This window comes from Dromaius novaehollandiae, chromosome 5 (genome assembly GCF_036370855.1).
Source record: "Dromaius novaehollandiae isolate bDroNov1 chromosome 5, bDroNov1.hap1, whole genome shotgun sequence".
In the NCBI taxonomy this organism is placed as follows: domain Eukaryota; kingdom Metazoa; phylum Chordata; class Aves; order Casuariiformes; family Dromaiidae; genus Dromaius; species Dromaius novaehollandiae.
The window spans coordinates 41,624,048-41,638,732 of NC_088102.1; the positions used below are offsets into that span (position 1 = coordinate 41,624,048).

Genomic DNA, 14,685 nt, shown 5'->3' on the forward strand with positions numbered 1-14,685 from the left:
TGCTTTGCTTAATTTCTTCCCGGAGCTCAACCATTTTATTCTAGCCTCAGCAAAACAAGACTGCCAAGCTTCAGCATTTTGTCTTTATTAAAATTCATTAAATTATTGTTTTGTTTCTAGTTTTCCTCTATTATTTTAGTAGCCATGGAAATCTTACTGTTTTGTGCCATTTCTGCTTGGGTACTGGGGCCAACTAGCTTTTTTTAGAGCTTCACTGCCTCTTCTTTTGCTGTCTCCTACTGTATGTGGGTTTCAAGTTTGGGGGGAGGAGGTTTATATTATTTGATTAAAAAGTCTATATTCTTGTTCAGCTAAAGCAGTTTATGTTAGCATAACTGCTTCTAAAAGTTCCATAGTTAAGCAAAACCATACTGATATTTCAGCTAAAAGATACAGAAGCGTGTCTCACAACAGAGGGACTGCAAGCAGTTCTCCCACTGCTTGCACACATGCGTGCTGTACAACCAACCTTGTGTCTCTTGCTTGACTACATCAGAAGCTGGATTATAGCATTGCTGGAGTTGATACTAAAACATCAGGGCAACTTTTCAAAACTCACAGCAGTTGCGATCTAAATTTGGCTGTTGTACAAACAACAGGTTGAGTACAGATCTGCAACAAGTACAGGCAAAAACAGATGAAGTTTTGCATTGCTTGTTAGGCTCAATGGCAATGAGTGAAACCACGAAATTCACTTTGTCTTTTTCTACATCTTGTGCCTACACCTGTCAGTGATAATACACATGTAGTAACCCTAAGTTACAGATTTTTATCTGGTAAGCAAGGCTGCAATGACTGTTCAAAATGACTCCCAAGACTCTGCAAACTGCATAATTCTTCAGCTTACTTTACATTTTCTCTCTTCAACACATCTAATTCGAGTCAGACACCCTTGCTGGCCTTCCACAGATATAATGACATAATTGCTGCCAAATTAACACTTCTTTATGCCATTTCCCTAATAGTTTTCCTACCAATAATTTGATACTTGTCCTTGTAGAAGTCTTACCGCCTGATGTGCCACCCGCTTTGTCAGTAAAATGCACAAAGCCAAGAGAAAGGACATGAAGTGCAGCTAAGACTCCTTCAACCTTGAATTTTATACATATACATATATATACATATGTATATATTTTAAATCAGAATTACTTAAGAAACTTTCTGGCAGACAAACTAGTAAAGATGCACACGCACAGCAGAAGTCCATGTTTCCCAGATCTCTCTAGTTTGGTATTGTGACAGAAAATGTGATGCAACGTATGATAAACCTCATCATGCCCCCTCCCCATGCTTCAGCCAACCTTCTGATGACTGAACTTTACAGCAGTACAGGAAAAAACAGATACGAAGATGAGCGGTAGCTACTACAGAAGAGATACAGTCAGATAGTCTTAAGCCATAAGAAAGCACGTCTTCCGTTTTGAAGAGTGTCTCTGGGCAGAAACACTGAGGAAAATCTACTGAATACAGCTGAAAGGGTCAACTGCAGACTTGATCGTACCTGCCCTGATAACTGAGGAATATGCAAGAGTTGCGCTATTAGACTTTACTACTATTTAGATATTAGACATTACTACTAGTACGTATATCTGGAAGGCACACATAGTCCAAAGCTATGAATATTGACCTATTTTTTTCTCAGCCCTAAAAAGGTAGAAGTGCAGGGAACTGAGCAAATGAGGTGGTCTGCACAATCTGCAAAAATGCCAGCAGCAGCTAGGCCGGACCTGTCACACCTTAGCCAACTTCCCAAATGCCCTAACCCTCTGTCAGAGCAGCACACCCAGAGTCTTTGTAACAGCGATAGAGTAAACGCTCGTGTAGCAAGGAGGTGTAGAGGGGAAATCGCGTTTCCACAAAAATCGCCCATCCACAAGACAAGCAGGTGGCTAAAGCTACCGTTGTCCCCCACTCTCGTGTAAAGGAGCTCGTAAAATGTTGCCTTCACTTGGCCTGAACGGGAGACGCACCACCACGTACACCACCACCCTGCTGAACAGCGACTTCCCTCAGCGCGTTTCAAACGTGTGTGAAAGGCAGCCAAACTGCGACACGCAGCGCAACGCAGCCCCCAGGCCAGTGCGCGCAGGCCTCGCGGGCCCATGCCGGGGAAGGGGCAACCCCCGCTCTAGCGCGGCTGCCCCCGCGGGGACCGGCCTCCCGCCGGGCACAGGCACCGCCGCCATCTCTCTCCGCCCCGCGGCCCGGAAGGAGTCGCCGCGGCCGCGGGGGGGGGGGGAGGGGGCCGCTTCGGCGGAGCATGCGCGAGGGGCGGGCGCCTGCGCGCAGCCAGCGCGGGGCGACTGCGGGCGGGCGCGGCGCGGCGCAGCGGCCGGGTGGCGGCAGCGCGCTTCCGGGCGGCGGCGGTAGCGGTGCCTGGCCGTGTCCCTCGCTCTCAAAATGGCGGACGGAGGCGACGGCGGGGCCGCAGCGGGAGCAGCGGGCGGCCGCGTCCCCGCGCAGCCCCAGGAGCGGGCCATGGTGAGGCTGCTGCCCGGCGCGGCGGTGCCGTTTCCCCCTGCCCCCGCTCGGGGGCAGCCGGTGCCCTCCGGCGCTGCGGTGGCGCCGCTCCCGGCGGCACCTGCACCGGCACCTGCACCGGCACCTGCCGGGGCGCAGCCGCGTAACGGCTCCGCCGCCCCGAGCGGGTCGGCGGCGGGGCAGGGGGCCGCGGGTGGGGAGCGGGAGGGCCCCCGCGGGGCCGGCACGTCCCGGCGGCGGCCTTGCCGCGGGGGGCGGGGGCAGCGGTTCCTTTGAGCCGCCCGCGGTGCCACTCGCCGCCGCCGCCTGTCTTAGTCTGATCGGCTAGGAGAAAAAGTGGGGTTGTCATCCGAGCTCAGACTTGGGAAAGTCTCAGAGACTTTTCTGCGTCCTTCGGACGTCACAGGGTGCATCTTTTATCCTTATTCTGAATTAAGTGTAATTTTGCCTTGGAACAACAACAAAAAAGACTGAGAAGCTGACTTGTTCTGTAGTATGTGAATGAAGCAACAAATAGTGCAGTTCAGCAGGGATGCGTGTGGAGATACTTGTCTCTTTGCCGAAAAAAATACCTCTTTGGTTTCTGTGAGTTGTTTTAAACAATTATTTGTTGATTTAGCGTTCATTTAGTGTCAAATCTGTCTAGTGTTAGCATCTGTCTGTGTTCCTACCAAAGACTCTGCCCTTTTTCCTCCACCACGTTGCAGAGTAATAACTGATGCAAATGTTCTTGCTACATGGAATCAAAATGCAGTGGCTGTCAGCCTAAGAAAGGGAATACTGAATGTGTATCAGAAATCTTACATTTTCTTTTCTTTTCTACTGTCCTAATAAGAGCAATGAATACCAAGAATACGTGGATTTGAAATTGTATGATCATCGATGCTTAAGTTGGACACAGGCAATTTGTTTAGATTTGCTAAATTGCTTGCTGTTCCTTACATGATGCTGCACACCATGAATAGAAGTAGAGAGGTATTTACTTGTAGAGCTTCTCATGCAAGAGGCAATGCTAAGCCAAAAACCGGTTTTGGTTGTACCTTTCCTCTCAGAATTGCAAGGGTGTTTGCAATTCTTTCATCATAGGGAGGCAGTCTGTGACTCCAGAGCCATTTCTGAAGAAAAGTATATTTTGTGGCCTATGTGTGGACTTTTTTCTATATTAGAAAAATGATAAATTATAAAATATAGTTTGGTTGAATTATAGTGTTGAATAGAATACAACCTGAGTTTATCAACTTCTTAAGCTTGGGAGCTATGTGTAGAGCCAGAGAGGTACTGAGGGAATAGCTGCAATCAGTAGCATAGCAGTGCAATTAACCCTCCATTATTCAGGGGCGTAAGAAGCTGAGTTAGCCCAAGCAGTGGGTAGAACTAATACTGGTACTGTGAAAAACGCAGGCAAAGGTGTTGAGGAGATGCTCGGCTGCTCAGAGTTGGTTCTAGTTTGCCAAGTCTTATTTTTCATGTGGTTTCAGCTAGCTGAGAGTCCCTCTGTCCGAACTGGTGTTATTACAGTTTCCAGAAGAGCCTGTTGGTGCAGCGGGTGGCTACGTAGGCTATGCCATGTTGATGTGGCATGTGGCCACGCAGCCTGCATGCCTGTCACGTACCCAAGCCAACTGCAGGAACAGTGAGAGTGCTTACAGGGTGAGGGCATTGTCTGAGGGGGAAAGGGAAGCTATGGGTATGGACTTAAGCTGGGGTTGACAGTGTTTATTAAGTCATGGCCATACTGATGCTGGGGACAGCTGCAGTCTGACAGCAGTACACCCATCTTACTGTTGTACTAAAGATGGCACTGGTTAGGTGGAACTAATGTCTCTGACTTGTGTTATCACTGAGTGGAGCTGGTCTGAATGTCCCTTCACTTGGTCCTAGAATCTGGAAAGCTGGGGATTGTGGAGCAGAAGCAACCAGCCCAATGGAGTTGGCTTGAGCCTTACCGAACTCATCGACCCTGTCTCAGCGTCAGCCCAGCCAGACTGGCTCTTGCCCTCCTTTTTCAACTCTGGCTTTGGGAGGTGGCGTTGGTTGCAGCGCTGGACCACATCTGGCTGCACAGCGCTCTGACTAATAAACCCTCCTAGAGCGTGGGGGGCCATGAAGCAGGGTTACCTGAGTGATTCTCCAGGAGGCAGCTTGCGTCTGGCAGGGTTGGTGATGACTCAGTTAATGAACTTATCTGTACCCAGCCCAGCTCTGTGGTTGTGTCTGTGCATTTTACACTCATCCAGCCTGAAGAGTTGGAGTTACTTGGAAATACCTGGGTTGGCTTTTCATTGCATTAGTTAAAGTCTGACAGGCCCCATGCGTGCCCTGTTCTGCTCCCAAGTGGTGGTATTGCTTCCTGATCTGAGCTGCCCCTGAAAGAGGTATGGCTGCATGTGGGTTCTACTGGAACTGACCTTGTAAACCCTGTCAACCAAACTTAACTCTACACTATTCTCTTTCCCTAGCAGCATCACCAGTTTGCTTGGCTCACTCAGGGGCTGGGCTTGGCCGGTGTAATAGCTGGCTAGCTGGCATTCCTAGTGGCCAAATAAAAGCCTGCTTTGCAGGCTGGATCCAGCCATTTGACTGTTTTTTGTCCATCTGTGTTCTCAACAAATTCCAGTTTGACTCCTGCCTACTTATGTGGCTGCTATCTGGAATATACCAGCTGGGTTTAGATATTAAAATATTTTAAAGATTTTCATTCATACTACATCTTCAATTTTTGATGTATATGTACCTTTGCAGTGATACTTGTGATTTTTTTTTTCAGAAGTCTTATCTTTTTGTTATCAATCGATACTCATGCAAAAGTGTAGGTGGGATTAAATTTAATTGAGTGGGATGGTGTATAAGAAGAGAAAGCTTTACTTTGGGGAAATCTCTTTTAAAGGCAGGAAAATAACTAGATTTTGAATCTTAAACTCAAAACACAAGGGATCCATGCACAGGCGCTTTGCATTTTAAAGAATTTTAAATCTGCTTTCATATTGCTCAGTGCTATGAAAGAGTTGAGGAATGGCAGCTGAGGAGCCTTACTTCTGTAGTTGTGTTGTAATCAAGTAGTAATATAAGAGGAGATCCAGACTCAAATCTAGACTATTTCTTGAGACTAATGAAAGCTCTTTTGTCAGGCGTCTTTGGATTTGCAGTGACTTCTTTCAGTTTTGAATCTGATCTCTCCTAATCTAAATTAACCTGTTTAAACTAAAATATGCATCCATATAATTTCATATCAAATTATGTGAGATAACTTGGTTTTAAAATTACATCATTAGGTAAATCAGCATATGCTTGTGTATAAATAAGCCCTGAATTGCATATAGTCCAAGCCTTATTCTTAAAATAGTACAGTGTATCAGTGTGTCTAAGGAGAGTCCGTGAAGTTGTGACAGGTAACTGGAGCATTGCCAAGGTCCTGCTTGTGTCCTTGTATATTTAGCCTTCTGTTGGAGTGCCTGCATTTTGCTGTGGCGTTGAGCAATGCTGTGGTCCGAAAGCCTTTCCTTCATTGTTTGCTTTCATGTTTACCCATATTTCTTGACAATTTTATGGCTTTTGTTAGTGCAGAAGTCAACTCTGATTGTGAAGATTATCTATGATATTTGCTGAAGTCCACCTAAAGTGCACAAGTTCTGGTTGCTGTAATTCTGCTGTAGCACTGTGCGAGTGCTGGGAGAGGTATGTGACTCTGGGAGAATGTTGCTGCCAGTGTGTGTGCCGGATGGCATGCAGCTGCTTAAGTGCTTCTGTTTAACTCCCAGAGCAGCAGAGGAGCTACAGATAAACAGATTGGTTTTGGTGTATAAGGGAAAGCATTTGGAAGTGTTGAGTTAGTGCTAAATACAGATGGATTTACCTGAATTTAATTGCATGTTAACACACTGAAGAATTAAACTATGTGCACGATGGATCATGAAATTCAGGATAATTGGAGGTTAAGTTTGGGTGGGTACAAGGCCAGTTTATTTGAGTACATGGGAATTAACATTAAAAACCCAGTATAAACAAATGTCAGCTTTTTTTTTTTAATTAAACTAAATTATTAATTAGTTATAAACATGCACTGCGACTGCAGTTTTTGAAGTGCACTCTGTCTGATGCTAAGAAGTTTAATAGATATTCTGTTCTCTAGATGGTAGGAGACCACAGCATGGATGTGAAGGATCAAACAAGGAAAGGGACAAAGCCTTTTCTTTGTTGCTTTAGAAACAAAATAACAAGGATCTTGAGTCTGCCAAGTGAATAGCCAGAACTTAAACGAAAAGTTTGATTTTAAAGTCTCTAACAATGATGATTTTGCTCTCCCCCCCAAAAAAGAATATGCATTTTTTGCAAAATAGGTGCTTTTGATAGTTTTACTTTAATGCCTGTTACTGAATTGCTGCTTCTTCTGGTATTGATATGTAAATTATATATTGCTATCTACCTAATTCACAGTTGACAGAAAAATTTGGATCACAAAACGTGTTCAGACTGCATGCCTCAAAAACTTGACAATTATTTCTAGAAATTCTAGCTACTTTGTTTTGCCTGTTGAATCTGCCTGGTAGTATCCTGCTAGTTTTGTAGAATATTTAGGCTAGAGTGTCCTGCTGGTAAGTAGTATGGTGTGGTAGAGAGAAAACTACAGCCCATGATTTCACTTTTAATGTTGTCTTGGGCACCACTTTGTGTCCAAGCACTTATCCCTGTGAACTGAAACTGCATTTCTGGGACTTTGGAGATGAGTGTGACTTAAAATTCATGTCTGACCTGCAGTTTTAAGGAGGCAGAACAGCCTAGATCTATGCCTTGTTTACCCTGAAGATCACATTAGTGTAATTTGCTGAAATAGTAACTGATTGTACGCTGATGTTCACTGTTGCTTCTCAGGTTGACACTGGTTTTCTGTGGTTCAGCTAAACTGGCAGTCACTGGAGGCTACTGGAATCAAGATGGTTTCCACTGCAAACAAGGTTTTAGTAGTCTGCACTGTTATTCTGAGTCTAATTCCCAGTGAGCAAACAGCTGCATCGTTAAAGCATCTTTTAACATTAGTTGGTGCCCTGCTAGTAGTCTTGGCTCAGTGGCCAAAGTTTAAATGAACATACAGATCAAACAGCCCTTTTATGTCTTCAGGTCAGGGTTGCTGTGTTTCTAGGACAGCATAGATGATCTCAAATTTCTTAAAGTAAGACAGCTTTTTGCATTTGGTATTTATGTTGAAAGGCACTTGGTTGAAATCAGCTAGCCTCTTCCTCCCCGCTAATATTTTATACATTTATTTTTAAGAGCCTGCTTCTCCCTACTGTTTTGACAGGCAGCTGACATTGTCATCCCATGCTTGACAAATTTATACCATTCACAGACTAAGCTTTCTCATAATTTATTATTTAATGTTTGTAAATATTAATATTCCTTCTTTTCCCTAGTTACATTAACATATATTTCTAAAAATATAAAGACTTGAAATTTATGTCATCACATTTGCACTATAAGAGCAGTGTGTCAGTCAGTGCAGTACAGTTAGAGCTGTTTTTTATAGTATTTCCTAGTGCAAACTAATGGTTTGAAAAGAGTTTAGGATTCAAACAGAATTATGCTTATAATGTAAAACAGAAAAACTGTATGGAAGTAGTGGTCACTGAATTAATGTATATATTAAACATATTGCAATGAGGAAGGAATTCTGTCATGGTGGTGAGAAATCCATTTGACGCTTGATCTGTAGGTGAAAAGTGATTTGAAAGAGCTTGTTAACTATTTTCTCTTTTTCTCTACATACTTATTTAGCTCTTCACTCCTGTCATTATTTGGAGTATACACCAACTTATGCATTCAAAATTTTGCTCTTTTTGTAGCAGTATTTCTCTTTGTAGGCAAATGTCATTCTTCATCTTCAAACTTTCCTAATATGATGCTGCTTTAAAGAGGTTTGGAAAAAGCCTACGGACTACTTGTCCTGTTAGATATGAGAGAAAACTGCACATTTGATTGGAATTGACATTTAGAAAGATCTCAGTATGCTTACACATGTGAAGACAAATTAGTAGTCTGTTTTCACAGAGGAGGTACCTTGATACAAGATAAGAGGTTATGTGCTAATGATTCATTGTTGTGAGGTGCCAATTCTGGAATGCTATTCTTTTAGGAAGCCATTGAAGATTACTGGTTAGTGCTTTTGTTATACAGAACAGATCAAGTGCCTTGGATGCAAAATGGATGCTGTCTCTGCTCTTTTGACAGTTACTTAATCTTGAGAAACATAGCTTTGCAACTCCTTCTGGCTCCGTTCCTCTCCCCTTTTCCCACAGTTTGAAAATTACGGTCATCTTTAAGGAGAATGCAGCAGGAACCAGTGATCTGAGAAGGAAAAGAGATAGGGCTGGAGACGGCTGGAAGTATAAAGTAGAAGGGAACAGAGAGGAGACGATGCATCTCTTTGACATACTCTCTGCTGGTCCCTGACTGTCCCTAGTTGCCTGCTGTTGTCAAATCTGTGTCTGGGAAAGGCCACCAACCTAGCATGGCTCTTGCTCCGTCCTAGGAAGGAGGGTAGTGTGTTACTGCTGTAGTTATTCCCTTACCACACTGTGGTGTTGGCTTGTGGCAGCCTGGGTCTCAGCCATGTGTATGATGTCTGTTTTTCCATTCCCACATGGTGGCTTGTCTGTCTCTTCAGTTTTTAAAAAATGGCAAAAAAATCTCGTCAAAAGAACTTTATTAAGGTTGCTAGTTCAGGTACCAGAGATTTTAATATTGAAATTTCTCAGCTTTTAAGTAAAGTGTTAATTTTCTCCAAATGTAGGCAGTGGTAATTTTATTTTATTTTTTAATTCAGTGTTTTTCAGTTTGCAATCCAAAAATATTTTCCAGTGGGATACTGTAGACTGGAGTGGAGTGTATTCAGGCCTACTTCCGATGGGTTTTCTTCTGGTACTTACAGTTTGTGGAGCTCAGCGAGGAATTCGTGAATGTCGGGGGTCTGTGGACTGCAGACTGATAATCCTGCTTTAGTAACGTAATTATGTTTTTATTGTGATTACGTTATTTCATGACCTCTACCTCTTTCAGTACACAATTTCAGATTTATTCTTGAGTGGAAACAAATGTGGAAAAAGACTTTTCTGTAGGAGTTATTTGTAGCAGAAGTTGTAAGGTGAATGGAAATTGTGATACAGAAGTTGAGAAAGAAAGAAGATTTCTCCTGGTTAGTGCAGTTGAATGCTGCAGTAAAAGCCTGGTTTCTGTCTGTAGCTTTCTTGCACTGTTCCTGGCTATTTATATTTATAGACTCCCTGCTCATCCAGTGCATGGGGTGGTTAGAACTTAATTGAAGATGATATGGTATTTTATTTCCTCTTCTTCATTGACCATATATTGACCAACGAAGCAGTGATTTGTTCATTTACTTTGCAGTGGCTTTCCTCACTGCAGCAGCTGAGCGCTTCACAGGTCTGTGCTCAGGTGAGGCAGTGAGCGAGGGCTGAGGAGAGGCGGGACTGCTCCAAGCGTTAGCTGAAGTAGACCTTAATTTTAGTATGTGTGCACAAGCAGGTCAAGCTAACGTTATCACTGGCAACCTTAACTTAGGGGTGTGCTTTATTTGGCTGCTTTTATGTTTTCGATGTGGTTTTGTGTGTAACTTTATACAGTTGACTATAGCGTACGGAACAGATTTTGTCACAAGAAATATATTACTTCTAGGAAACACAGAAGATGTGGGATAGATCTGAAATGTAGCCTGGTGCAGCTTCTAGCCAGAAGAATATTCTTATTTCTCTTCATGAATATAATGGATATTTTACTGAGCGCTGTAGGTTGAAGATAAAATTTAACACGTTTACCAGAAGGCAGCCAGTCTGCTTGAGAGAAGTCTCTTCCCTTCTTTCCTCTCCTTCCCTACTTGCTGTCTTCCATTCTCTGATCAACACTGAACGAGAATTAAAAGCTTTGCGTGGGAATGCTTGAAACGTTTGGGAATTAGCCTGTGTGAGAACTCATTCTGTGCTCCTGGCAGATTTTCAGGAAAACTTAGCCCCATGTTTCTTGAAGCTATTATACACTCTTTTCCAACAACACAGAAGCTAAACTTATACTGTCTCTTGGGAAAATAGCTAATTAAGACCAAAGAGCTGAACCCTGGGATTCTTTTGTGCTTTTGAAAGACAGCATGCCAAGAGGTCACTGGTTTTCCCCTTATTCGAACAGATACTGTACCCAAATTCGGAGGCAACTTGATAAAAGCCATAGTGCAATATAGGTAAGCTACAAAAGCAAGCAGAAGTTTGTCCTTGTGTTCAAGGAGGAATATCTAATTCTGAAGTTTAATTATGATGTAAGAATAACTGGCTTCTTCCCAGCTTAAAAAAAAAAAGGCACAATTTGATATTTTTCTGAGAACCCTTGGTTAATATAATTTTTTTTAAGCTGTTATGCAGATTTTTGATACATTTGGATTTAGTTTTCAGTTGCCTTTTACAATATGATGTCTTTCTTTGTAACTCATCTAAGCATAATAAAAAATAATGTTGGGTAGTTATTTGAGAAATTTTTGAAATTAATTAAAAAGCAAATCAATTAATTTTGTTTCTTTTTTTGTTGATTAGCACTGTGAATGTGTGAAGATACATATGTATCTATATATTTTGAGCATGTGGATGTATACCTATATGCATGTGTGCTTACGTGCATGTGTATACTAGGGTTTTTGTGACTGAAAAGGTGATCTCTGTGGTGCTTACTGTTCAAGTAATAAATCTGGCTGTGTTTCTTGATCTAGAATTTTTGTTAGAACTGGAATTCAAATGGTTAGTGGTTCTCTTCGCTTGGTGGATGGGTCTTCATTTTCTGATGCTTGCAGGTGGCTTGACAGCTTTGTGATTCAAAAAATCTGATTAGTTTGGTCAATCTGTGCTTACAAAAGGACAATGTTGCTAGGATGATCTGAGGGCAAGTTTGCTCCTCTGCTTGACAACATTGTCCATGGCTTCGCTTCTCTTGTCCATCAGCATCTGCCATGCGTTTTCTTCCAAGACTTTGAGTTTATGGATCACCAAGATGAATGATGTAATGGACTACCTCACGATAATGCTAATGAAGATTGATGGCCAGAATATCAGTAGAAGCTTCAGGGTAAAAACAAACGTATTTAAAGTATTGTGCTCATTATTCAGGACATAACAAGAATGTTGTTTAGTGTGGCTACAACATGGAACAAATCTCTTTTGACAGTTTAGCTTTGAGTAGTGAATACTATAGTTAATCCAGGCTGTCTTAACCTGGTATCTCATTTCTGTTTCTTCTGTTTAGATTTTGTATGTGCAAAGATTTGTTTGTACTTGACTGCACTAAGTAGACAATTTTTCAGAAGACAAATAAACAATAACTATTTGATATTATGCAGCTCTAGCTTTAAGAGTACTGGAGTTGCAGTACTTTGGACTGCATCTGTTCTAGGTTAACTTCTTTCTTCTGTGTTGGAGAGCTGTTCTAATCTTGATAGTAAACTAGGGAGCTGTAGCCTTATAGATCTGTATCTGGTTCTTTATCTCCATCAACTTTTAGGAGTAATCCATTGATTGGATTGATGTAGGTTTTATCTTAAATCAGAAATTAGGATTTTTTTTTTTTGTATTTCACATAAGATTTTTCTGCATTTTCATCCTTTAAACAAGTTGAATGCTTTACTTTCAGTCTTATTCCTAGTCCAAACTCGCTTGCTTGCTTGCTTTGCTCATTCTCTGCTTGCTGGTCTAGAAAAAGTTCCTTTTAGAGGTGTTTGCGAAGATGCATGTATGTATATATATATATATTTTTTTTCTTGCAAAAATAAACCCTTGGGGGATAAATCAAAGTTGTTTTTGAAAAGAGGTTGTCTTAAGGAGCCTTGGTGAATAAATTTGTCATCTGGTTTGCAGTGGGGAAAACCAAAAGGTGTTTCTAAGTAACGGTAATAATATGAAAGAAAGAATGTTCAGACTCGAAGAATGGAAGTAGAGCAATTGGAGAGAACTGTGGAGCTACCCATTTACTAATTTCTTTAAATGTATTTATTCATTAATGTTTACCCATTGATTTACTTCTCTTGCAGTGGTGGGACGAAAGATTTGACTTCCAGACTACATTTTTACAGTGCTTGGCTAAACATGTACCAAATATCTACTCAGCTGAAATGGACCCCTTGCTGGAGAAACAAGAAGAAATGGTCCAGACAACAATATTTTACCCTATGGAATGTTATTTGTTTGGGGAAGACCCAGATATCTTCCTGGAGAAACTGCAACAGAGTGGAACCTCGCAGCTCTGTGGGAAGGTGTTCAAAGGAGGGGAGACGACGTATTCTTGCAGGTAAGCACAAAAGTATGTTATCCTGACTTTTCCCTGTGAGATAATGCAGCAAAGTAGACTTAATGGAACTAGTTCCGATGCGAAGTAATCATCATTTGTGTCACAGTAGGTCTTTAAGTAACGGACAGTGGCATTTGCTTCAGATTTCAAACTACTTTAGAGTGAGCAAAGTTACGTATGAAAAAGCATACTCTGGCAGAGAAAAGGAAGGAAAGAGAAAGGTTGTTAAAGGTACTGAAAGCCATTGGTTAAAAAGATTGCATGACAGGGCATGAGTATGGGACCTGTACCTGGGATTGAGGGAAGACAGTCATAAAAATTTGCACGCTACAGGGCGCTCATCTTCTCAAAGCCTGAAACACAGTCCAGCGTTTCTAAGCATCAGCATTATGCCGCTTGAGCAATATCTGTATAAGCAACAGTCACTTTTTCACCTTCTTTCTCATCCTGGTGTGTATTAAAGATGAAAACCAATTGATATGGTATTACTTCATTAAATCATGTATCAGAGGTCTTCATGATAGCTACAGAGATTACAACTGAGCTGGTAATTTATTGGTATTAATATGATGCTATATGATAGTTTTTTGCCATTTTGGGATTATTTTAAAAGCCTAGAACATTGCACCAGAAATGCCAAAATAGTATTATTAAGGATGAATAATATTATTTAGGATGCAAGATCAAGTCCAAAGGATCCTTGTAGGAATCCTTACATTTTTGCTGGAAAGTATATAGCAAATGGGACAGTGGATTGTCAGAAGAAAAAGGATGGTCAAAGCAGTTTAGTGCTGCTATAACAGGAATACTGCTGTTCCTGCCGTTGCAGAGTTCCTATATGATGGTAGGCAAGATGATAAAGCTGTATTTCTCAGAGGTGGTCACTCAATTTATTTTTCTTAATTTTTGAGTTACTATCTCACAACAATTTGGTGGTATTTATAAAAATGCTGATTTAATACTGCCACTGAAGTCAAGCAAGTCTTTCCTTTAGACTTTTAAGATGCTAAAAATAATAGATACTTTGAAATAATAAAATCTAAAATGTCTAAAATAGGACATTGAAATCTAGCAAGCACTTCTATCTTAATTTTTCGTTGTTTTAACTCACCTTATAGTAGATTTATGGTAATAAATGAATATTAGTAAAGTATTAAATTATAATAATGATAACTGTCATCTAAAGGTTCAAAAGGAAATTCATTCTCTCTTCAGAATTATTATGCAATTTTAGCTGTATTGTAAAGAAGGCTTTGAACCAGATGTTGAACAATGGTGTAAAACAAAAAACTTGTCATTAAATACCTGTCATCCGCATTTTGCATAGGATGAAACAAACATTAAAAATGTTAAAAATGAGTATACTTTAAAAAAAAAAAAAAAGCCACATAAAGCATATATGTATGTGGAGGACTGAAAAAATGGAATTACATTGCACAAATGAGTGTAGTTTTGGATTTTCAGATATTTGAGTGCTTGACCAAAATCACTGAAATTAGATTTTAAAGAATATATTCTGTAGCTTATTTTCTGAAGAAACACTCTTTAGCTTGCAACTGTTTAAAATGTTTCAAACTTAGCCTAATGGACACGTAACATAAGTTTTCATTAGCAAAGTAGCTACGGTTGTTATTGGAAACAGTAATAAAGCTCACTACAAAGTCAGTCTTGTTATGTTTTTTAATGGCTTCTCATTCTAGGCAAGGAAAGAAATATGTTAGCAACAGTTTTTGAAAGTGGAAATCAAACATATTTCTAATAGAACCTAATAGAGTGTGTGGTTCAAGCCTAACAAGATTGACTTTCATCCTCTTTCTATGACGTGGAGTAGCCAGTGTTTTTGTAATACAAATCTGTTAACCTCAATTTTTAGAGCGA

The 14,685-nt window shown here is 41.0% G+C and overlaps 1 protein-coding gene across 4 annotated transcripts in view; it reads left to right on the forward strand.

The window, feature by feature from the left end:
- The window catches only part of UBR1 (ubiquitin protein ligase E3 component n-recognin 1), a 73,656-nt gene that overhangs the window by 663 nt on the left and 58,308 nt on the right, over positions 1–14,685 (forward strand). For 3 of the 4 annotated variants that reach the window (XM_026095739.2, XM_064512570.1, XM_026095740.2), the window contains exons 1-2: positions 2,250–2,481; positions 12,551–12,807. In XM_026095739.2, the coding sequence (XP_025951524.2) occupies positions 2,401–2,481; positions 12,551–12,807 (338 nt within the window). In that variant the 5' untranslated portion in view covers positions 2,250–2,400. Of the gene's footprint in view, positions 1–2,249; positions 2,482–12,550; positions 12,808–14,685 lie in introns of those variants that run through there. The other variant, XM_064512571.1, reaches the window with a different exon arrangement.